At 43.4% G+C, this 22,543-nt stretch overlaps 2 protein-coding genes and 1 long non-coding RNA gene across 10 annotated transcripts in view; 2 read left to right on the top strand and 1 right to left on the bottom strand.

Annotated features, from left to right (window-relative positions):
- Nucleotides 1-1,578: 1,578 nt before the first annotated feature.
- LOC118936613 (chromatin target of PRMT1 protein-like) lies at nucleotides 1,579-6,261 on the bottom strand. 7 transcript variants are annotated; one of them, XM_036966463.1, is made up of 9 exons: nucleotides 6,124-6,261; nucleotides 5,738-5,822; nucleotides 4,689-4,836; nucleotides 3,796-3,985; nucleotides 3,576-3,716; nucleotides 3,293-3,495; nucleotides 2,179-2,219; nucleotides 1,995-2,080; nucleotides 1,820-1,899 (listed from the first exon to the last, which is right to left on the bottom strand). In XM_036966463.1, the coding sequence occupies exons 2-6, from the start codon at nucleotides 5,818-5,820 to the stop codon at nucleotides 3,311-3,313; spliced, it is 747 nt and encodes a 248-aa protein (XP_036822358.1). In that variant the 5' UTR covers nucleotides 5,821-5,822; nucleotides 6,124-6,261; the 3' UTR covers nucleotides 1,820-1,899; nucleotides 1,995-2,080; nucleotides 2,179-2,219; nucleotides 3,293-3,310. The 7 variants fall into 7 exon arrangements, with proteins under 7 accessions (XP_036822337.1, XP_036822358.1, XP_036822351.1 ...); XM_036966456.1 differs by having other exon boundaries at nucleotides 3,814-3,985; nucleotides 5,738-5,833; nucleotides 6,124-6,232; XM_036966429.1 differs by having other exon boundaries at nucleotides 5,738-5,833; nucleotides 6,124-6,227.
- Nucleotides 6,262-7,736: 1,475 nt separating this feature from the next.
- Nucleotides 7,737-22,543, top strand: part of LOC110507598 (SNF-related serine/threonine-protein kinase) — a 58,599-nt gene continuing 43,792 nt past the window's right edge. The window contains exons 1-2 of one of the 2 annotated variants that reach the window (XM_036966418.1): nucleotides 7,737-7,962; nucleotides 9,438-10,112. In XM_036966418.1, coding sequence (XP_036822313.1) covers nucleotides 9,524-10,112 — 589 coding nt within the window. In that variant the 5' untranslated portion in view covers nucleotides 7,737-7,962; nucleotides 9,438-9,523. Of the gene's footprint in view, nucleotides 8,107-9,437; nucleotides 10,113-22,543 lie in introns of both variants that reach the window. The other variant, XM_036966409.1, reaches the window with a different exon arrangement.
- On the top strand, nucleotides 12,091-13,327 carry LOC110507662. Its single transcript, XR_005040212.1, has 2 exons — nucleotides 12,091-12,723; nucleotides 12,769-13,327. It is a non-coding gene; the product is annotated as an uncharacterized LOC110507662 (long non-coding RNA).

Raw genomic sequence — 22,543 nt, 5'->3', positions numbered from 1 at the left:
TTGTTTATGTTATGCAAAAGACAGACCATCTTGTAGAAGGTTTGTGATGGGAAAAGTACTGTCTTATGGCGACATCTAGTGGTCAAGGTACTTAAAAGTACTGTCAACTTTTCCTTCCTTGTGAATATCTCATTTGTAAAATTCTACCATAACATTTTTGTTCTATTTTCTTTCCAGTGTATTGTCGGTGACTACTGCACAGTGAAAAAGGGACCACGGTACGGCCAACTATGTGACTGTCCAAGAGGATCAAAGTGCAACCTCTTCTTCCTAAAGTGTTTGTGATTTATTTTTGTTATGGTATTAGTTCATTTATTTATGTCTGAAATATAGTAGGATTTTGAAATTTCGCTTCGCTACCTTCTAATATATATCCTTCTTCTGACCTGTTCCATCCATGTGTTCTTTAATTTGCCTCTCATTCTACCATTCTGGTTGTTGTGCATTCAGCACAGATATGAAGGTAAGCTCTGTAAATATGAAAAAGAGAGGCTCTTTTTTAAATAAAAATGTTGATTAATAAACTGTCCAATTCCTTTCACAACTTAAGCAGAAAAAAAAGCAGAACTATATTTACTAACAAAAAACTACATTGTGCACATACCCTAACAGTTTATTTTTATTGGTCATAAATAGAAAGTGCAATAAACTGTACAATTTGCTACACACTTACAGCAATGTAATAATTAGGAATAGTGTTAAGTGCTGTAAAATACACAAATACTGTAAGAAATCAGAGGAAACATGGTTTTACAAATAGTGTGTAACCAAAATTGAAAAGGCACTCACACATCTGAGCCATCTTTGTTGCAGGTGCCTGGTAACAGATGAATAAGATCAGAAAAATGAAGAAACCAGCACACTGCTCTTGATAGTGTCACTGCTCTTTATTAAGCTAGTGTGTAACCAAAAGGAAACGCTTGTCAAACGACACCATAAATAAATCGATATGTATAGTTTAGAGAGACCTGAATTTCACACAAACGTGATTGACCAATCATTGGTAAATACACCCTAAGCACATTGATCACAGCCCAAAAAATGTAATCTATGTAGCTGGTAAAACCCCTTTTTCAGAAATCAATCTTTAAAAGGAAAATAGGGTACATATTCAAAAATAACACATAGACCTAGATATTTGTAGTATTCATCTCTCTGGCTGGACCAACTCCGTTATTATGGTGACAATGCAGACAATGTCAGGAAGTGAGACCAAGTTGACATGTTCAAATCCCCAAAACTGACACATGGAATAGTTAGGCAGGACTATACTCTAATCACAGACACAGAAAAGATATCAACTATGACAACATAAAGACATGCTGTGCTGCAATATTATTAACTATAGTGCAGTAATGACTTGGAACATATTGTAAGATTAGTTCAAACCAATAACTATTGTGCAGTGTATGGGTCATACTTACACATAGACATTTCACAAATAAGGCCACAACAAAACATGGGATCAAAATGGAAATAGTGATACCAATGTGCAAGTTTTGCCATTCAAGTCCTTCAAACATTTGATTGGTCAAGCGCCGGACAACAGCACCCAGTCTCTATATGGACAGGATCTGCCTGCGGACCTTTTCAGAAGCCAGGTGGTCCAGGGTTCTCTGACGAGCTATAACCACCAGGACCAAGACTACCGTCAGGCACATCATGATCCCCTCAAACCTCCAGAATAGGCGCTCATCCATCCAAGAGGAACGGCAGCTGAGAAAAGAGAAAGATATAATTGTAGTCGGACCTGAATTGGCGGTTGCATCAATTTAGGAAAATACTATAATAAAAATATACAAAAAAGGGGGTAGGCTACCTCTTGTATTCAACTTTGTTGGTTTTTGCACAGTTGATCTTTTCTATGAATCCAGTTCGGGCGCAAGGTGCCCATGATTTCTAGAGGAGACAGACACGTGAGGGGATGCCATAATTAAGATGTTATTGATCAGTATTACGGTGTTCAAGAAAATAGGAATTATTTTAACCCTCACCATCTGAAAGGGGTTGCACCTTGCACACTCTGTCAAAATCGAAAACTCATCCTCTTGCCAGCAATGAAGGGATGTTGTGCTTATCGCTACAAAATAAAGAGATTACAATAGCTAGAAACTTCAATTTTAGGGTCTACAGCTACCCGATCTGTATTTAAGTGTTATTTAACTAGCTAGGGTCTACCTGTAGTAGAGTATTCCTCTCCTGAAATAGCACCATGGACACTAGAAGAAAATGATAGAATGGTTTGGTTTACACATTCACAAGAGTCAGAGGTTTGACGACAGCTCAGTCAGTGACATAGCACACTCACCTAATTGACGCAGGTACTACCAGGAGCAGTGTTAAGATCGAGAACGTTCGGGAATCGCTCATTGTGCTGGTAAGGGGGGCACGAACTCTAGACTGTCAGTAACTTCTAATGAGACGGCTAAATAACGTAGCTTCTGTACGGTTTGGCTTCTAGCTAGCTACATAGTAGCTAAGGTTAGTTATCGTTTGAGTTCCAGAAGTATATTTACAGCAGCTAACACACTACGGAATACTCAAGTGTCACTGTAAGCATCTTTAAATGTTAGTTATTCCATTATAAAATGTTTTGTCTTGGCAGAATTGTAGCCATCTTGAATCCTCGAAGTTCCTCCCCATGTCACCTGACCTGAGTAACATGCTTGAAGTGCTCTCCCCAGCTCTCTACCACTACAAATGGTGGCAATTTCTCTCAGCTAAACTAAAATCAACATTTCTATATAAATCCACAATGCAGCCAAACCTGGCTAGCTGAGGTACATACAATACAAGCTGTCACAAATAAATGACACAAAATAAAAAAATAAACTCAGTTTTGAAAGTAACATAACATTGTAGCAAACACATGACATCTATAGTGTGAAGTGTCTTGGACAAACCCACAATGTACCTGAGCAAAGAATTGGTTGGCTTGTGATTTTACTGAACAAGTCATTATTTTCTTAGACAAGTCCTGCAGACCTTCATACTTCTTTCTTAGGCAATGTTTTAGCCCACCCTGCTCAGCACTGAGCTAAGCTTATAAATGAATAAATGATGAAAATAACATAAGTTTAAGTATGACTAGAGAGCTCCAATTCAGCCACATAACACAGGCTTCTGGGCTTGTGTGTGTACCACCATATATTTGTTCACAAATAGTGCTTCTAACAATAGTTCTGAGTAAGCCAGAGACCCTGGTTGTCACATCCATCTGTTTCCAGTGAGGGGTAGTTCTACTAATGAATCACCCCTGGACAGCCTCAGTGCATTTGTTGATGCTGCCTACCCGTCTTCCAGCAGGGTTCTACTCCATGTAGTCGGAGCCTGCCATGGCCATGTAGGAATCCAGCTCTGCGTCTAGGTGGCTCTTGGTCATTGACATGTAGTTGTCTAGTTGGTTGTCCAGCTCCTCTTTGGTGGGGATTTTTTCAGGTTTGCCCATGCCTCGGAACCATCCCCGGCCCCGCAAGCCCAGACCAGCTCCTCTGCCTGGTAGGGATGACAAGATATGAGCGAGGGCAGTGGGAGAAGGGAGGGCAGAGTACACACAGTTAAGAGAGTACTCTCACCTCTTCCTCTCGGGCCCAGTTCATTCCTGGCTCCGCAGGTAACCAGCACTCCAGCATCGTTCAGCTGGCCACCTTGCAACCTCAAGCCCTGACGAAACCTAAGCTTAGTCACCCCTCCCTGGGCACGCATCTGATTCACACCTGAACGAGAGAGGGATACAAAGTTAAACTGGCTCCAACTGGCTCCAACTGTGTTACAGTTGAAAAACAGTACACCCACCTCTGAAAGCATAGCCACCTCTAAAAAAGCCCCTTCTGTTGTTTCCACACACTCCGAAACCTCCTCGATGCATTCCTCGCAGTCCCCGTACAGCAAACCCTTGGCTTCTGGTGGCCCCCCGCATCAGGGTCCCCATGGGCCGACCTAGCCTTGCCAGGACATCGCCCTTCCCCAGGCGCTGCTTCAGGCTCTGTGGGACATTGGAACGTACCAACAGAGTTTGGGTGTATTCCATTTAAATTCAATAGATGAACTGAAAGTCAAGATATGACATGCCCGGGAGGTGGCGCCCTTGGTTTCAAAATTCGCTTCTAATCTAGTCCACTTCTTAATTTCTCTGATGAAAAAGGAAAATAAATAGTGATACTGGGGTAGTTCTGATCTGGGGTGCGTCAGCTTTTAATTCAATGGAAACGACAAGTTGAAGAACAGTGTGATTATGGTGGCGCAGAGGGAGATAACTCTACAGACATGTACATATTACCTCAACTAACCGGTACCGGTACCCCCCCTGTATATAGTCTATTGTTATTTTACTGCTGCTCTTTAATTACTTGTTACTTTTATTTCTTATTCTATTTGTTTATAATTAAACTGCATTGTTGGTTAGGAGCTCATAAGTAAGCATTTCAGCACATGTGACTGATACAATCAAATCAAATTGTATGGTCAGATGGTATGGTCTATGCTGCACCCGTTTTGTGATTTCAAAATGGCCACACCCATATTGATCATGCCACACCCACCAAAGTGGTGCACACCATTTTGGGGAAACGTGCCCTTCAGTACAAACTGTCATGGAATGTTGCACTGAACTGAATGCAGCCCTGGACTAGTGACACTTAAACTAACTAACCTAGAGAGGTTGAAAAGCGGATGGTTAGGTCCCTCACCTTGGGCTGCAGGGCAGCCTGCACAGAGGTCCTGTTCTCCATCTGCAGAGCCAGTCTCCTGTTGCGGACACTGGCCACTTGCTGCTGCTGCATGTTGACTCGTACAGCCACTGGCTCCAGCTGCTTGTTGTTCAGCATGGTCGTGAAGCTTGGAGGAGCAGGGGTTGAGGGATAAAGGAGGACAGAATGGGGCAGGGGTGTCAAACTCATTCCATGGAGGGCCGAGTGTCAGCTGGTTTGTACCTTACCTTTGAAATATGTCCAATTAAGACCTAGACAACCAGGTGATGGGAGTTCCTAAATGATCTGTGACTTTACTTGATCAAGTACATGGGAGTGAACCTGCATACACTTGGCCCTCAGTCGAATAGGGTGATATAGGATAGGAGATGGGAGGGTTTAAGAACCACAGGAGGCTGGTGGCAGCGTAATTGGGGAGAGCGGGCTTATGGTAATGACTGGAGTGACATTAGTGAAATGTTACTAAATACAGCAAACACCTGGTTTCAAGGCATTTGATGCCATTTGCTCCGTTCCAGCCATTGTTATGAGCCGTCCTCCCAGCAGCAGACTCCTGTGTTAATTAAGAACATACTGCTTAGCATACTACTGTATCCATTGTAGTTGCGTTACCCTGCCCTTACTGCCTATACCAGGGGTGGGCTATTCCAGTCGAGGGCCTGATTGGTGTCACTTTCTCCATCCCTAGCAAACACAGCTGATTAAATCAAATGTCATTCTAAACTGAAGACCACGATCCGGTGATTATTGAAGTCAGGTGTGTTAGCTGGGGCAAAACTGACACCAATCAGGCCCTCCATATACAATGCACATGTGTACATGGGTGAAGTCCCCCAATTATCCAGCTGTAGCTAGTAGTCTAGCAAGCAGACCAGTTTGGCCTTGGACTCTGGATGTTGTATCAAGGGGGAAGAAAGACTGATAAGAGAAAAATACACTTATTGCAAACCCTGTTATGACTGAGCAAGATATGGAGTACAGGAGGTGGCCTCTGCAAACTCATCACCACTGGCTAATGGTAGTCTCACCGATCGTTGAGGGAAACTGTTGAGGTGCTTTTCAGCACGATTTTCTCTGTTGGTGATGTCATTGCGTCTGTTTGCCGAAACATTCCTGTGGAGACACTCAATAGGGAGACCGATATATTGCAATGGAACAAAAGCACAACGTTAGTTGGTAGTTATAGTGACAATCTAAGAATGACCTAATGTTAAGATAGGAAACTACCTTGTAACATAAGTTTCAAACAACGTTAGTAGCTACTAACTAGCTGTTCATTCGTTTGACATGCTGGCTTGGTCGGTAAACTTTTGCTAATTTGCTGCCATGTGAGATGGTAGCAAAACCTCAAACTAGATAAACCTACTAACTTGCTTTTAATCAAGTTGACCACGCTAACGTTAGTCTTACTCACTTTAAAGAACAGCACTGGCAGATGGGGAAGATGCTAGCAAAAAAAAATTGGTTAGCCTCCCGCTCTTGACTGTCCACACCAAAAATACACCTGCACACCATAAAAATGTTTTATTCTCAACTAAGGACAGCCTCAAGTTTCATACTGTAGTTACCGCCCAAAATATAGACGCAAGAATTCAATCAAACTCGCACATTGATTCGAACACATGCGGAAAACTTCAAATGCACGTTTACAAATCAAGAACGAATGAAAAGTTGAATTTTTGCAGTATATAGATAATTAATTTGACTAAGACCCCAAATACACAATCACTTTTTGAAAAGTCGGTAAAAAAAAAAAAAAAAAAAGTTTAAGCCAAGTAAGATTTCAAAACGGTACCCATATATTTTGCTGCATGACAGTGGAATTGAGGAACAGAGGGCTAAGCAGCAATGGAGCTACCGGAGCTTTGTACAAACATGTGTGTGTAAAGTATCACATGTGCAGAAGGTACGGATGTATTATGCTATCGGGTAGAGGTGTCCAGAGAGTATGGTAATGAAGCGACTCCGTTCCCTATTTAGTGCACGTATTTTTTTTACCAGAGAGCCATTTGTGACTCAAATTCAATCCATGTAGTAGTGTGTGCCCGAATAGCCTAGCTGGGAGAGACAGAGGTACAATTTACAAGAAACACCCCTTTTCCTGGTAAAGTACCTGATAAACTATCCACCTACTGCTATCTTAATATTCTAGCCTGGTGTATTTATTGTACATTCAACACTACCCTTCTGAGTTCCCATAAGGTAAATGCAACACATACTTGAAACAAATCATCCACTTTGTGTAGAGAGCAGATTATCTAGAACACCATTAGTCTATAAAACACAAGCTGTGGATTTTTTTTATATATACTAATGAGAAAAAAGTGACAATATACTATTCTATGCAAAGCCTAACTGGCTTTTGTGTAGCCTACCAAAAATAATACATTACAGTAAAAAACGGTCAGCCACTAGAGGGCAGCACAGTCTCATATTTAACAGTCATGGAAATCTACCGTTATTTGCGGTATTGTCAGATTTCTTTTGCAGAAATGTCACTGACCAAGAAATGCACAAGACAATGGTCATACGATGTGTATTAGATGTGTATGTTTGTATGCATGCTTGTTTTGGACTATAGCTAGCTATAACAAGGGCAGAATATCCAAGCCATACATACAGCCTCATGATGATGTTGGCTATTGTGCTTTTTTTCCTGGTTATTTTCATGACATTTGAGGTCCATTATTGCGTCAGTATTGATGTGTTTAACTACTAATGTGTATTATTTCACATATTGCCTTGGTGAAATACACTTATTATTGCGGACCTCTTCATTGGTATGGACCATTGTGGGATTATTTCCAGCTAGCTACGTTTCATTGACGTCAGAAATTAATGCGGTTGATGCCCAACCATAGAGAATGATAGAGGCCTAGTAGTGGCCAAAATGCTTTATTAGCATGGGCAGCGCCATTGAGGGCTTCCACCACTTTAATGTAGTCTACTGGGTGGGACTTCTAACTTCATGGACATGATTCCAACAGGGTCACCAGGAGGGATCAGTCAATCGTAAAGAAGAAACTGACTACTTTAAAATGGAGAGAGTCTCAATGGTGCTGCCCATGCTGTCACATACCCTACAATGGCACAGATACAAACATTAGTCTTCCATCTATCTCTATGCGCCGAACACTTACGGCGCCGCCGCAACAGTTTCTGGGAGGAGAATGATTTCGACGAGAGATGCAATTCAATCCCAGGAACGTTGCAATGCCTTGTTTCACTGATGAGGTTTGGGCATAGGCACCGTGTAAGTGTCATTGGTAATCGCAACAGAGGAGGATACAATTAGCTAATAATAAACTTTATCGGGGGTAGAACGAAGGACATTATTTATCATCCAGTGTACTAGCTAGCTGAAGATTTCGGCTTGATGTTTACTGGAGAGAGAGTGGTAAGTCCGACCAGCCGTTGTTAGCTTGCTAGCTTGTAGCTAGGGTTAGTTAGTTATCAGTATATTTGAGGTTACGTTAGCTAAACTCACGTTAACCAACGTTCGTTCATACAATTATTTGAGAAAATTACAATTAAATCGGAGCCGCAAGATGAGTTTATCCAACGACAAAATATGTTGTTACCCAGTAATACCTAGCTAGTTAAGTAACTAACGTTTGCTAGCTACTGTTGTTAGATAGCTAACGCGTTACTCGGTGAATGAACGAGGCACTAGTGCGGTAACGTAGCTAACACAGGCCTATCAAGCTGTTTCTCTGTCTCATGTGATGGAAGTTTACGCGTTAGCTAACTAGCCAACTGCTTTCATGGACTAACTAACTTAAACATTAGCTAGCCAAGTATAATCATGTCAAATAGCTAGTTAACTAACTTTTAGCCACTTGAAATTGGCTAACTAGCTAGCTAAATTAGTGAGCTAGCTACTGTACTGTATCTTGTCATGACAACCAAATCACCTGACCTGATCCCATTTAGCAATTGTGTGGTAGTTAAAATAATGTTACATCACTAAATACTTTCCTATATGTAACTAGTAGTCATGTTCCCTGTATGCATGCATTAGTAGTACAGTATTGGCTTCAATTCACAGCTACATTGTCATTGTAGCTAGTTAGGTATTTAGTAATATTATGGCTAGTATGTTATGGCTACATGTTCAAGAAGGAAATACTGTAGCGTCCATTGATTATGAATGATGGAACGTCTTTGACTATAATAACCCACGTGGGGTTAATGGCTACATTAACTAAATCCTACCAGTTGAACCTGAAAATAAGCTCAACACAATTCTCCTGTCAGTCCAAATTCCTTGCAACTTTGAAACTCAGTGGGTCTGTAAGGCTAAACGTTACATATATTAAATCAACCCTTTTGTAAGTTAATTTTGAGTTTTTCTTCATGTATCTACGAGCTTCACTGCTAGACCCTTGGCTTTGTTTTTGTTGAACAACAGAAACTGAGGGGTGTAATCATTACTCCAAACAGTCGCAAAATGTTATGTTTTTGCAATGAAAACTAGTGTTTCTACTGGACAGATCTACTGGACAGGTAGGGCCCTAACTGTATGCTGAACCTTCCCAATAGAAATGGTCATTTCTGTTGCAAAACAGAATGTTTGTCAACTGTTTGAAGTAATGATCAGAACCCACTACAAATCTGTGAGATGTTCCGCAATGAAGGTTTGAGTCAGGCGGTAGGCCTCATTTCCTTCAAGTCACTTTTAAGTGAAGATTTGTTCTGTTGAAATTCTGATGTAATTTTCTCTCTTAGGAAGTGGACATCATGGGCACGAAATTAACATCCAACGTGTTGAAGTAAAGTGGACCCACAAGACTGCTTAAAACCCATCCCCAGCCATGGCAGGCTTCAAACGAGGGTATGATGGCAAGATTGCAGGGCTCTATGACCTGGACAAGACGCTGGGCCGGGGCCACTTCGCCGTGGTCAAACTGGCGCGCCACGTCTTCACGGGGGAGAAGGTGGCGGTCAAGGTCATCGACAAGACCAAGTTGGACACAGTTGCCACGGGTCACCTGTTCCAGGAAGTGCGTTGTATGAAGCTGGTACAGCACCCCAACATTGTCCGGCTCTACGAAGTCATCGACACGCAGACCAAGCTCTACCTGATCCTGGAGCTGGGCGACGGAGGAGACATGTTCGATTACATCATGAAGCACGAGGAGGGCCTCAGCGAGGAGCTGGCCAAGAAGTACTTTGCCCAGATCGTCCATGCCATCTCCTACTGCCACCGGCTGCATGTGGTGCACCGTGACCTCAAGCCGGAGAATGTGGTGTTCTTTGAGAAGCAGGGAGTGGTGAAGCTCACTGACTTTGGCTTCAGCAACAAGTTTCAGCCAGGGAAGAAGCTCACTACTAGCTGTGGCTCGCTGGCCTACTCTGCCCCAGAGATCCTGCTGGGAGATGAGTACGATGCTCCGGCCGTAGGTAAGACATCTAATCTAAGCTTGTAGGCCTGGATACACTAGATGGATGACATTTGACGCTGTCTGCCGTAGATGTTTTATTTTATTTAACCTTTATTTAACTAGTCAAGTTGGTTAAGAACAAATTCTTATTTACAATGACGGTCTAAGAACATTGGGTTAACTGCCTTGTTCAGTGGTACAATGACAGATTTTTACCTTGTCAACTTAGGGATTCGATCTAGCAACCTTTCAGTTACTGGCCCAACGCTCTAACCACTAGGCTATTTGTTGCCCCAGATAGCCTCTTCTCTTAGAGTCATAGTTTGATTGTATTGACCTGGGCTGGCTGTAATCTTTGGCACTTAGTCTAATAGGCATGTGTTGAAACGCCTTCAAGGTAATGGCCTCATATCAGCAAGCTCACAACCCTGTGTAATGGGGCCGTGGTGATTCTGTGAGATTGTTGCATGGACTTGAGGGCTAAGGATCGCAGAGTCTAAAAAAATGGAGTTGTATGCTGACCTTTGACATTGCCTTACTGTAGCCTATAAATTACTTATATGTATGTATGACGATTTAGTCTGATTTTGAACTTGCAATTTCAGAAGTGCAAGGTTATGTTGTAGCTAGGGAAGCAAGTTACTGCTATGTGTTGCTATGATACACAAGGCCAGTTCTCCTGGTGTTGGTGCCTAGAGTGTTTCATTGCACTTAATTAACTGGCTCATTGATTTCCTGTGTGGACTGACTGACTGTAGTGCATACAGCAGCAGCACTGACTTCTCCAATAACCTCCTGTGTGCCAAACCAGGCATTTACATATCAGATCATTTGTAAGTTGATTACTTATATTCTATGATACAACCTATTTCTTTAACATTTCACTGTCCCAGACATTTGAAAGGAGAGTCTGCAATACTCCAATGTTATAATGTCTTTCGATAAGCATTTGTGTTAGCCATTATTGCTTCCCCTATTTGACTATGCCTGTCACACTTGTAGGGTGTAACTGTAACCTGAGGAAACTGTGGTCACTCTCTCTCACATACACACACACACTGTTTATTTGCAAAGAATGACAGAGCATCTTACAGTAATGGGTCTGGGGCTGTGTGCAGCCTGTGTTGTAATTGTCATGGTTGTGCATCAGATGAAGGGCTCTAGAGAGGAGAAGAGAGAAGGCTGACTGCTGTTAATTGCAGACCGGTTACAATCGCCGGCTCTAGGCAGAACAGTTAATCCATCCTTTGTTTGTACTGAACATCTAGTGCTGAAGCCCTGATTAAATATTTTACTATTGACATTGTGGGGTTGATTAAAATACATTTCTACAAGATAGCCAGTGGAAGCCTCGCACACAATTTATATGGTTTCCAGCATAGCCCTGCCAAATCAATATTCCATCCTGCAGCCTCTCTGTCCAGAGCTGTGTCACAGGCCATCTCACTGCCTCTAATCCATCAATTCACCCTTACTGAACAAACATTGAGCCAGCAGCAGTGTTGCCTGGCCCTGGACTGGTGGGATGGATGAGCACTCCGAGTGTGAGAGAGTAGAGCTTACCTATGATCCAGGGCTCTGCTCTCTCAGGGCTCTGCTCTGCTCTCTCAGGGCTCTGCTCTGCTGTCTCAGGGCTCTGCTGTCTCGGGGCTCTGCTCTGCTGTCTCGGGGCTCTGCTCTGCTGTCTCGGGGCTCTGCTCTGCTGTCTCGGGGCTCTGCTCTGCTGTCTCGGGGCTCTGCTCTGCTGTCTCGGGGCTCTGCTCTGCTGTCTCGGGGCTCTGCTCTGCTGTCTCGGGGCTCTGCTCTGCTGTCTCGGGGCTCTGCTCTGCTGTCTCGGGGCTCTGCTCTGCTGTCTCGGGGCTCTGCTCTGCTGTCTCGGGGCTCTGCTCTGCTGTCTCGGGGCTCTGCTCTGCTGTCTCGGGGCTCTGCTCTGCTGTCTCGGGGCTCTGCTCTGCTGTCTCGGGGCTCTGCTCTGCTGTCTCGGGGCTCTGCTCCGCTGTCTCGGGGCTCTGCTCCGCTGTCTCGGGGCTCTGCTCCGCTGTCTCGGGGCTCTGCTCCGCTGTCTCGGGGCTCTGCTCCGCTGTCTCGGGGCTCTGCTCCGCTGTCTCAGGGCTCTTGGCTTGCGTACTGTTACGTTTTGGTGACTCTTGTCTGGGGACAATTAGTCAGAACTCCTGGGATAGAGCCTGGCAAAAAAAATAAAAAGCATCTCTTCTCTCACCCCCTCGCCCTCCATTGCCTATGATTGGTGACGGAGGGCCAGGCAGAGTGAAGACCCTAAATGGCATCCTATTCCCTATATTGTGCACTACTTTTGATCAGAATCCCATAGGGCTCTATGCACAATATAGGGAACAGGTTGCTGTTTGAGACGCAGCCAGTGTGCAACAGATGTTTCTGTAACTGCTCAGAGAACACCAGAGGTAGCATGAGGCCAGGAATGTGAATGAGCAAGAGTCATTGTACAAAAAGAGGAAACTGTTGGGCATGTGGGTGTATGTTATGATGAACACTTTTCTTGGAATGTGACCAATGAGAGAGAGACACTACAGTCTACTGCCAGCCCTGTGGCTGTTTGTTGTCACTCTGCCATGTTTGTTCCTATGTAACGAGAGAACATGGTGCTGGAGGTGTCAAGGAGGATTAGGTCAGTCTGACAGAACAGGGTGCTGGAGGTGTCAAGGAGGATTAGGTCAGTCTGACAGAACAGGGTGCTGGAGGTGTCAAGGAGGATTAGGTCAGTCTGACAGAACAGGGTGCTGGGGGTGTCAAGGAGGATTAGGTCAGTCTGACAGAACAGGGTGCTGGAGGTGTCAAGGAGGATTAGGTCAGTCTGACAGAACAGGGTATTGTATGGGCTGTGGTGCTGGAGGTGTCAGGGAGGCCCAGTCTGAGGATGATACCACATGGTAGGGGCTATAGTAGGGTGGGATTTGGCCCAGGCATCTGATGGAACAGTTAGACTGGTGTTGGTGACCTTGTACCACTCACTCATGGTTAGACAATGTTCCTCAGAAATAACCTGTTGCATAAAAATGTTGAAAGAAAATAAAATGAGACATTTACTGTGACTATCAGCTGAGAGTATTTATATTCAACCTCTCTTTGAAAGGCAACACACTGCAAATATTGTCTCCTGAAAAATCCGCTAAATGTTGTGAGAATGCTTACTATGCAATGAATGTGCAGAGCCCAGTTACAGTGAAGTGGAGGAACAGGCTTGTTTAATTTTATGGCTGAAGAGGGACAAATCGTGTGAGTGATAATCAGAATGTTTATGGTCCCTCCCTGACGCACACTCAGCATGTTTTCAGCCTGTTCTATTCCCATTAATGCAGGTTCCACTAATGCTGTGAGGAACTTTCAGGTCTGGTGTATTCTAGCAGCTCTGCTCAGGATGATCTGGAAAGCCCAGCAGTATAGAACGAGACGAAGGTGTGTCAATAGGTTCTTGACATTGAGCTTCCCAGTTACCACTGCGTCAAGTCATACAAGTGACTTACCCTTCATACAAGCTATTTTCAGGTCCGTGGGTCTGTACCCTCTTTGCTTTGGCCCCTTGGATCTAAGTAGAGCCTTGATTTATGTCAGTGTCTCAGGTTCAATGGTATTTCTCACCTCTTAAAACCTTAACAGTAACCTTTCTCTCTGAGACCCTGAGCAGCAACCCCTCTCTCCATTCTGCCTGTCTGTGTGGCCAAGTTGGCAGGTTGTACTGTATACACGTCATGTCTTGATGGATATAGACCTACAACTGACCAGCCACCAGACCAGCCATCTATAAAACTCTATTGGTCAGAGAGCAGCCATGCCAGAACTCAGAAAGAACAGAGCTCTTTGATCGCTCTCGCTCTCTCTTTTTTTTGTGTGTAGTGTTACTGTTGAACGCCAGCCGGTGTGGATGTTCCCAGCTTCTCTCTCCCCGTGATCCGTTCAGCAGGCAGCTCAGGTTCACATTGCCTGCCGGTGTGAATGTTCCCAGCTTCTCTCTCCCCGTGATCCGTTCAGCAGGCAGCTCAGGTTCACATTGCCTGCCTGTGTGAATGTTCCCAGCTTCTCTCTCCCCGTGATCCGTTCAGCAGGCAGCTCAGGTTCACATTGCCTGCCGGTGTGAATGTTCCCAGCTTCTCTCTCCCCGTGATCCGTTCAACAGGCAGCTCAGGTTCACATTGCCTGCCGGTGTGAATGTTCCCAGCTTCTCTCTCCCCATGATCCGTTCAGCAGGCAGCTCAGGTTCACATTGCCTGCCTGTGTGAATGTTCCCAGCTTCTCTCTCCCCGTGATCCGCTCAGCAGGCAGCTCAGGTTCACATTGCCTGCCTGTGTGAATGTTCCCAGCTTCTCTCTCCCCGTGATCCGTTCAGCAGGCAGCTCAGGTTCACATTGCCTGCCTGTGTGAATGTTCCCAGCTTCTCTCTCCCCGTGATCCGCTCAGCAGGCAGCTCAGGTTCACATTGCCTGCCGGTGTGAATGTTCCCAGCTTCTCTCTCCCCGTGATCCGCTCAGCAGGCAGCTCAGGTTCACATTGCCTGCCGGTGTGAATGTTCCCAGCTTCTCTCTCCCCGTGATCCGTTCAGCAGGCAGCTCCACTTGACAGCTCAGGTTCACATTGCCTGCCGCTGTGGATGTGACACTTCTGCTATTAATACAGGTGTGGGACTTTTTCCAAAAGTTCAGCCTTTCTACTTTGGGCCCTGTGTCTACTGTACCAACCACATAGCTACTCAATGAATATCCTCATTAAATGAAGTCCTCCACCACTTCATCTTATAGGCTACGCATTAAAATGCAATGTATTACTACTTTGATTCAATCAGGACTAGGGCTGGGAATTGCCAGGGACATACCGATACTGTCAAGATACTTCGGTGGCGATACGATATTTATTGCGACTCTCACGGTTCTATATGTATTGCGATTCGATACTGCTTTTAATATATATATTTATGATTTGATATTCCAGACATATTGCTCACTATTTGTCTAAGCCGAGAGCATTAGAAAAGTCATGGAAATTAAAGTGCTGAAAAGATGTTTGCTCACTTTAAAAAGATGGATTTATGATTTATATATTTGTATTTTACAAATGGATAGTTGTAAGTCAAAGTACTGATGATATAGTATTGTCCATTTTTTTATATTTCGATATGTAACTGGATCCATTTCCCCATCACTAATCACGACTGACCTTACATCATGATTCCCAGCTCTTCCATATTTTCATACATTAATGATTATCACTAATGAAACACATTTCAGTGTATAGTGTTGAAAATGACCCTCTCTCTCGCTCTGTGTTATTAACTGAGGAAGAAGGCTGTCCTGGTGTGACCAGAAGAATACCCAGCTGACTGAGTGAACCAGTTCCACACTGTGATTGCACAGGGAGGGAGGGAGGGAGGGGAAGAGTGAGGGATGGAGGGAGGGATACAGATGATTAACAGTAATTATTATTTTCACTGACCTGAGCGAAATGATGGGGAATGACTTTATGTGCATCCCAAATGGTACCCTATTCCCTATTTAGTGCACTACTTTTGACCATGACCCATAGGATTCTGGTCATAAGTAGTGCACTATTCAAGAGAATAGGGTTTCATTTGGGATGCACGCGTTGAAGATCGAAGCACACGTTGAAGACCGAAGCACGTGTTGAAGATCGAAGCACGCGTTGAAGACCGAAGCACGCGTTGAAGACCGAAGCACGCGTTGAAGACCGAAGCACGCGTTGAAGACCGAAGCACGCGTTGAAGAACGAAGCACGGCAGCAACCCTTTCCAATCGCCACCTGTCCATCTGCTTCCATGGATTTTTTTCCATCAGTGGTGAATCCCACATTTGACCTCCAGATGAACCTTCTGTTGAATCTGTGTTTAGCACTGTGTGATGTGTCATGGGCAATGTGAAATGAGCCTTACGTTGGGGGCATTCAGAATGTTATAGGCTACACTGATTATGCTATTACTTCAGCATTCTGTAGTGGGAAACCAATAAATGTTTTTGTTTACACTATCTCACGTTAAGACATTCCTCTGTGTCTGTAGTATTATCAGCCTGCATACCAGACCTGTTTGCTATCATTCCACTCCTTGCCACTCCTTGTCATATGCCAAACAAAAATGTCCAAACTAATTCATTGCCTACTTCAAGTAACTTGTGATGCATAAACTTTTTAAAATAAGTCCTGTAAAATGTAGGCTAATGGGGACCATTGACTGAAGTACACAATATATACAAAAGTAAGTGGACACCCCTTCAAATTTGTGGATACGGCTATTTCAGCCACACCCGTTAGTGGCAGATGTATAAAACCGAGCACATCTCCATAGACAAACATTTGCAGTAAAAGGGCCTTACTGAAGAGCTCAGTGACTTTCAACATGGCATCGTCATAGGATGCTGCCTTTCCAACAAGTTAGTTCGTCAAATGTATACCCTGCTAGAGCTGCCCTGGTCAACTGTAATAGATGTTATTGTGAAGTGGAAATATCTATTCATAACAGCGTCTCAGTCGTGAATTGGTAGGCCGCACAAGCTTACAGAACGGGACTGCTGAGGGTTGGGCGGAAAATAAATAAATAAATATGTCCTCGGTTGCAACACTCCCTACCAAGTTCCAAACTCCCTCTGGAAGCATCGTCAGCACAAGAAATGTTAGTTGGGGAGTTTCATGACGTGGGTTTTCATAGCCGAACAGCCGCACACAATCCTAATATCACCATGCGCAATGCCAAGCATCGGCTGGAGTGGTCTAAAGCTCACCGCCGTTGGACTCTGGAGCAGTGGAAACGCGTTCTCTGGAGTGACGAATTACGCTTCACCATCTGGCAGTCCGACTGACGAATCTGGGTTTGGCGGATGCCAGGAGAACGCTACCTGCCCCAACGCATAGGCCCCCTTGCTTCCAGTGAAGGGATTTCTAGACGATTCTGTGCTTCCAACTTTGTGGCAATGGTTTGGTGAAGACCCTTTCCTGTTTCAGCATGACAGTGCCCCCGTGTACAAAGTGAGTTTCAGACAGAAATGGTTTGTTGAGATCGGCGTGGAAGAACTTGACTGGCCTGCACAGAGCTCTAACCTCAACCCCATTGAACAGCTTTAGGATGAATTGGTTCGCCAACTACGAGCCAGGCTTAATCGCCGAACATCAGTTCCCTGAACTCACTAATGCTCTTGGGGCTGAATGGAAGCAAGTCCCCGCAGCAATGTTCCAACATCTAGTGGAATGCCTTCCCAGAAGAGTGGTGGCTGTTATAGAATCAAAGGGGGGACCAACTCCATATTAATGCCCTCGGTTTTGGAATGCGATGTTTGACGAGCAGGTGTCCGCATACTTTTGGTCATGTAGTGTAGCATGCGTTGTTCCTAAACCAGGCTTTATCTCCATCAGGAACAGCGTTGCTCCTTGCCATTGCAATAGCAGTGACCATAATATCAGGGTCGTTCCATGTCATTTCAGCAAGCCATGTCAACAGCTCAGATTGTTCTGAGATCATCTCTGTAGTTAGAAACATAAGATTAGCATTCCCGCAACATTATTTTGTTGAAATATCATCTTTGATCTCTGAGATTAATATCCATTAAAAACTTCATAGCAAAGGATTGCCTTTGATTTGACGGGTGCATGTGCATGTGCACCCAATCACAAAGCTGCACTGTCACTTAATTGACATTTGCCTGCAAACACTAAAGCTGCTAACTCTACAGCTGGAAGGGCAGCAAACGCTAAATTAGTATTTTCAGAGCTTTTTATTCACATTTGAATTGGCTATATCCATGATGCTGATAATATTGTATGATTTTGCCTGGATCAGAAAAGTTTGTCGTTCATGCACAGCATTCTCTGCACAGGGGCAAGATACAAGTTTTGGTACAGTGCTTGGAATACAAGTGTGAATCCTTAGCCCAGGGCTAAAGCTTAGCCTAGGGTTAAGAAAGGCTTGTGTGAACACAGGCTAAGCTAGCCCAGGACCAGTCTTGTCATAACATAGCCTGGTGCTAAGAACAATGCAGTTTGAAAAGGCCTCTTGTGAACCTGTCCAGAGAGGCTTGGATACCAAGCTGAACTCCTGGGTAGCTGCCCTTCTGCAGCAGTTTGTTAGTTCACTAATCTACCACAATATAACTCCTGATGCGCTCAACTGCACCTCAGGACCTTGTTTGGCTGAATCAGCTGTAAAGGCTGTGGAAATCTCCATCAACGGAGGGGTCACCATTTATAGAGGAGTACATTTCCCAACCATTATGTTGAATATAATAATAAACTGCATTCATCAATCTGACTCCCAATACTATGTGAATAAATGCAACATGCCCTGTATGCCTCTGGAGGAATCTAGTCAATGTAGCAAGCCTTACATCACCTCTCAGTATGACTATAATCAGCATGTGTCCAACTTGCACCGTTTATACAATTAATTAATAGACTAGATACAAACAGCTAATCCTGGTGACCAGTGTTCTAGTGTAATTTATAGAGGCAAGCCGATCAGAGACGTCAAGGTGGTACCCAAGCATGTGCTATGCATAGTGTATATAACTACCAATATATCTAAATTATATAGTCAAATAATTACCCTGTTAAACGAGGAATGTGTTTACTCAATTCAACTAATATAATTTATTAGTCACAAAATAATTAACACTCAAACAATTGGTGTACTTGAGATACCTGGCACATTACAGAATGAGACGGAGTAAATGACTATCACCAATAAGATAAGACTTCACATGGTTACAGCTGTCTTCAGTTCAGAATCATCTCTAAGAGAATCTCTGTCTGATACGCACAGGAGTTTGGTAGCAAGTTGTCAAAGTATAAACAGTCCCTGCCCAAATTCACTGCTTATACTTGCATAACTTTATGAGCTGGATTTAGCCTGTTTTGTCATTTAGTTTATTTTCTTTTCCGCTCATTAGCATATTTAGCTATCAGCCTCTATTGAAATTTGCTATTAGTTTATGCTAGATTTGTTAGCATTCTTATAATAGGTGACCAATGGGATTTTTTTCTGTGTTTTTAGCTCCCCTTGTGTACCAAGATGGGAATACCGTTCATCCCTGGATGAGAGAAGGACATGAAGGTTGTGAGGATTCTCGATACCATCCTGTCTAGCGCAAACCATGTGGTGTGATTTGTTAACGTAACTAGAACAAACTGGCTCAAAGCAGCCTCCTAAATGTTTTCAGTCAGACATTCACACTTGCCATACAGACTTCAAATATCTAGCCAATACATTTTGAATCGAATAACATTGCTTGTGAACTTCAGAGCTGTAATGATTTGATGCTTTGGTCCTTGGCAAATACAAACGCATATTAGTAGTATTCATCGCTCCTGCTTGAGTCTATACATTCTGGGTGATGCGATACGTCTTCATTGGCTTTTTCTCTGGCAAGCTCTCATTTGGCTATTGCTGATTGTTCTAAAAACTAGTTGTTGCACATCTCACTACAAGAGCATTGCAGATTTTGTTCAGATAAAAACCAACGTGTTTGAAAATATTGGGACGTCTGGTACTGCTCAAAGACTGGATCGGTAGCTCGCATTAAACGAGGGTCAGTGACGTCTGCGCACCCGAGTAGGCAACAACGTGCGGATTTTGTCTCCGATCTCAACTTGTCTGGGACAGCTAAATCAGGAAGAAAATTGTGCAGTGTGCGCCCGGCTTTAGGGTTGGCCGCCTCTGGCTAATATACGAACTATGGGGTTAGAGGTCCGTGCTCTGTCTCCTCCTGTGAAGACCTTATTTACAGTCAGATTCCCATGGTGTGGCACCATATTTCCTGTATAATACACTTAACAGGGAATCGGGTGCCGTTTTGGGATGCATGTGTTCTAATGGCTCAGACCTCAGGTCAAACTGACTGACGTGCCCTGGCGTGGGGAGGTCTTCCTTGACCCTCAGTCAGTCTGGGGGGGTCAGTGTTTTACAAGCGTTCCATCCCGAGAATAAATCATTTATTCTCCTGATTTAACCTGGTATTTCCTGCCCTAACCTAAAAAAGTGTCATTCAATAGCATTATAAAGCATATATATATATATATATAAAATTGCCTTTACCTCCCTTATCTCACCTCATTTGCTCACATTGTATATAGATGTATGTTTGTTTTACTCCTTGTGTAACTCTGTGTCGTTGTATGTGTCGAACTGCTTTGCTTTATCTTGACCAAGTCGCAATTGTAAATGAGAACTTGTTCTCAACTAGCCTACCAGGTTAAATAAAGGTGCAATAAAAAATATACATAGGCCTATGTCGGCATTTGATTAGAGCTTTGTTTGAAAATGAAAGCCTGACGCTACCTGAGCCTGATGAGCCCTACATTAAATACATTTTGAGCCCTACATTAAAGACTTTCATGAGCCCTAGCCCAAAAACGCCCAAATGATTGTACCGTTAGCCTATATCATATATGTATTGGATATCTATACTGCACACTACAGAAAAACATAAAAGCCTATAGATGTAGCTAGCTATATGATCTGTTGGGTAAATAAATGGAGCTAGCTCCAGTAGGCTAATCTTTTAGTGTGAACTGTTACAATAGAGTACAGTATTTTATGACCTGGAATTACGCACATCGTTTAAACCATGATAACGCAGAAAGGAACATGCGGTTCTGGTGCAGCACAATGTGGCCTACAAAGTTACAAGTATAGGCCAGTGAATTAGATTTGAATTTATAAATATAATCGAGCCTATTTGTATAATTTGTAGGCTGATGCATAATACCTGTTATTAGCCTGTCTCTTTTTCTAGAGTTGCTTCATTCCTTCCTTGGTTTCAACAGTTCAATTAAATACGCTTTGTTGTCCTTATCTTCATCATTCTAATGATATTTGTATAACACAGGACTAGTATTAGATGCAGAAGGCTTTCACTTCTCTTCATGAAGATTGAGTGGTTATGGGTCTGAATAAATAACTGCTATAGCCTATCGCCATCACGCGTTCGCTCTTCTTTCAAACTACCCATGAGTTCTATTTGATGCTGTGTTTAACATTCACCAAACGAGCTTGTGTTCCTCTTCCTTCAAATTGCCTATTGGTATAAGAAATGCTAAAAATATATGTCCAGCAAGCTATTCTAGTCTGGTTTTTCCTGCATGGGACTCCCAAGAGCTGAGGAGCGTTTTTAAGGAGAGAGGCCAGGGGAGCCCAGGTACGTGAGTATTGTGCGAGCAACAGACAAAGGCTATAAATTAGAAGCTTATTATGCATAACCCATCATTAATTAGCTAAATATAAGCCTAATACTGCATTGAATGTATTACCTGAAATAGGTAAGCCAGGACATCTAGACAATCTGGAACAGGATTATCTATTTTGGATGCAATTTGAACAGGGAGAGAGACTGCGAGAGAGTGCTAGCGCGTGCACTGATTTTAAAGCAACAATATTTGAGTGATAGGCTGTTTTTAAAACTCTGCAGCTGCAATTAAAAAAAAGTATAATCTTTACACACCAAAAAAAATAAGTTGACCCCTGAAAGTTGGATGGGTAAATTAGACAGTCTTTCCACTGCTGTAGCATAGACAATGCTGCAGCAAATGTAGGGCTACCTGTGACAAAAGAAGTTACCATGATGAGGTCTACATGCATTGTGAACTGCACTCCATACTGAGATGGGCTGTCTGTCCCCATCCGGAGCGTTGATGAGTCATCATGCGGAGGCCGCAGAGAAGACACATTTAGTCACCGCATATCATTTAACAGATCCATTTCACACCATGCTGTTCATATACACTTCTCTTATATACACCTGTTATTTATCCCGGGAAAAGGGAGTTGTTTTGGGCGGTAAATCTCAGTAACTGGTCAGTGTTGCCCCTAGGCTTGATTCACCGACCTCACTGTCCACGAGCTGCAGCTCCTATTCTGGTGATGGGCCTGGTTGGTTGGTTGGACTTGCTTGACAGGGGATGAGGTGGGGAGAGAAGTTCCGTCATGGCTGCCAATAGTGGCTGTTCACATCTTCTGTGTGCTTCTTACACTTGGGCAGTATCCAGATTGTCATACCTTCATTCCAACCTCTGCCATACTCTGATATTTGGTATCCTATTCAGTAATACCGCCACTGAACACAAGGGGAGCTGTTTTCAAATCCCACTGATACTAATCTGAAGGTTAGCAATGCTAACAAGTACATGTAAAATCCCATGTAGAATACTAACTAAATGCTAACCAGCACATTGCGAACATTTTAGTAGTTTCTGACCTAAACTATACAAGTAACAAAAAAAATGCTTCTCAGTTTGCTGCACAAAACAAATATTAGACATCAAGGCTCTTGATCCAGGAGGGGATTCTCTGCTGTTACCAAGCGAATGCTTGATTTTTTTGTTGTTGGAAGAAGCTAACTAGCTAATAAATTAACAAACCAAATGCACAACTGCAGAGCATTTAGCACATTTTAGACCGTTAACTTAATAGCTGTAAGATATCTA

This window comes from Oncorhynchus mykiss, chromosome 3 (assembly GCF_013265735.2).
Source record: "Oncorhynchus mykiss isolate Arlee chromosome 3, USDA_OmykA_1.1, whole genome shotgun sequence".
NCBI classification, from domain to species: domain Eukaryota; kingdom Metazoa; phylum Chordata; class Actinopteri; order Salmoniformes; family Salmonidae; genus Oncorhynchus; species Oncorhynchus mykiss.
The sequence above is the reverse complement of the archived record's forward strand: the minus strand, read 5'-3'. Positions and strand labels throughout refer to the sequence as shown.

Bases quoted from the DNA above. Each gene is read 5' to 3' on its own strand.
- LOC118936613 (XM_036966447.1), bottom strand. From the start codon at position 6,224: ATGGTGTGCAGGTGTATTTTTGGTGTGGACAGTCAAGAGCGGGAGGCT. The intron at 4,837-5,737 runs GTGAGACTACCA...TGCTCCTCCAAG, and splicing joins ACAGTTTCCCTCAACGATCG to CTTCACGACCATGCTGAACA. The intron at 3,496-3,575 runs GTGAGAGTACTC...CATCCCTACCAG, and splicing joins ACTGGGCCCGAGAGGAAGAG to GCAGAGGAGCTGGTCTGGGC.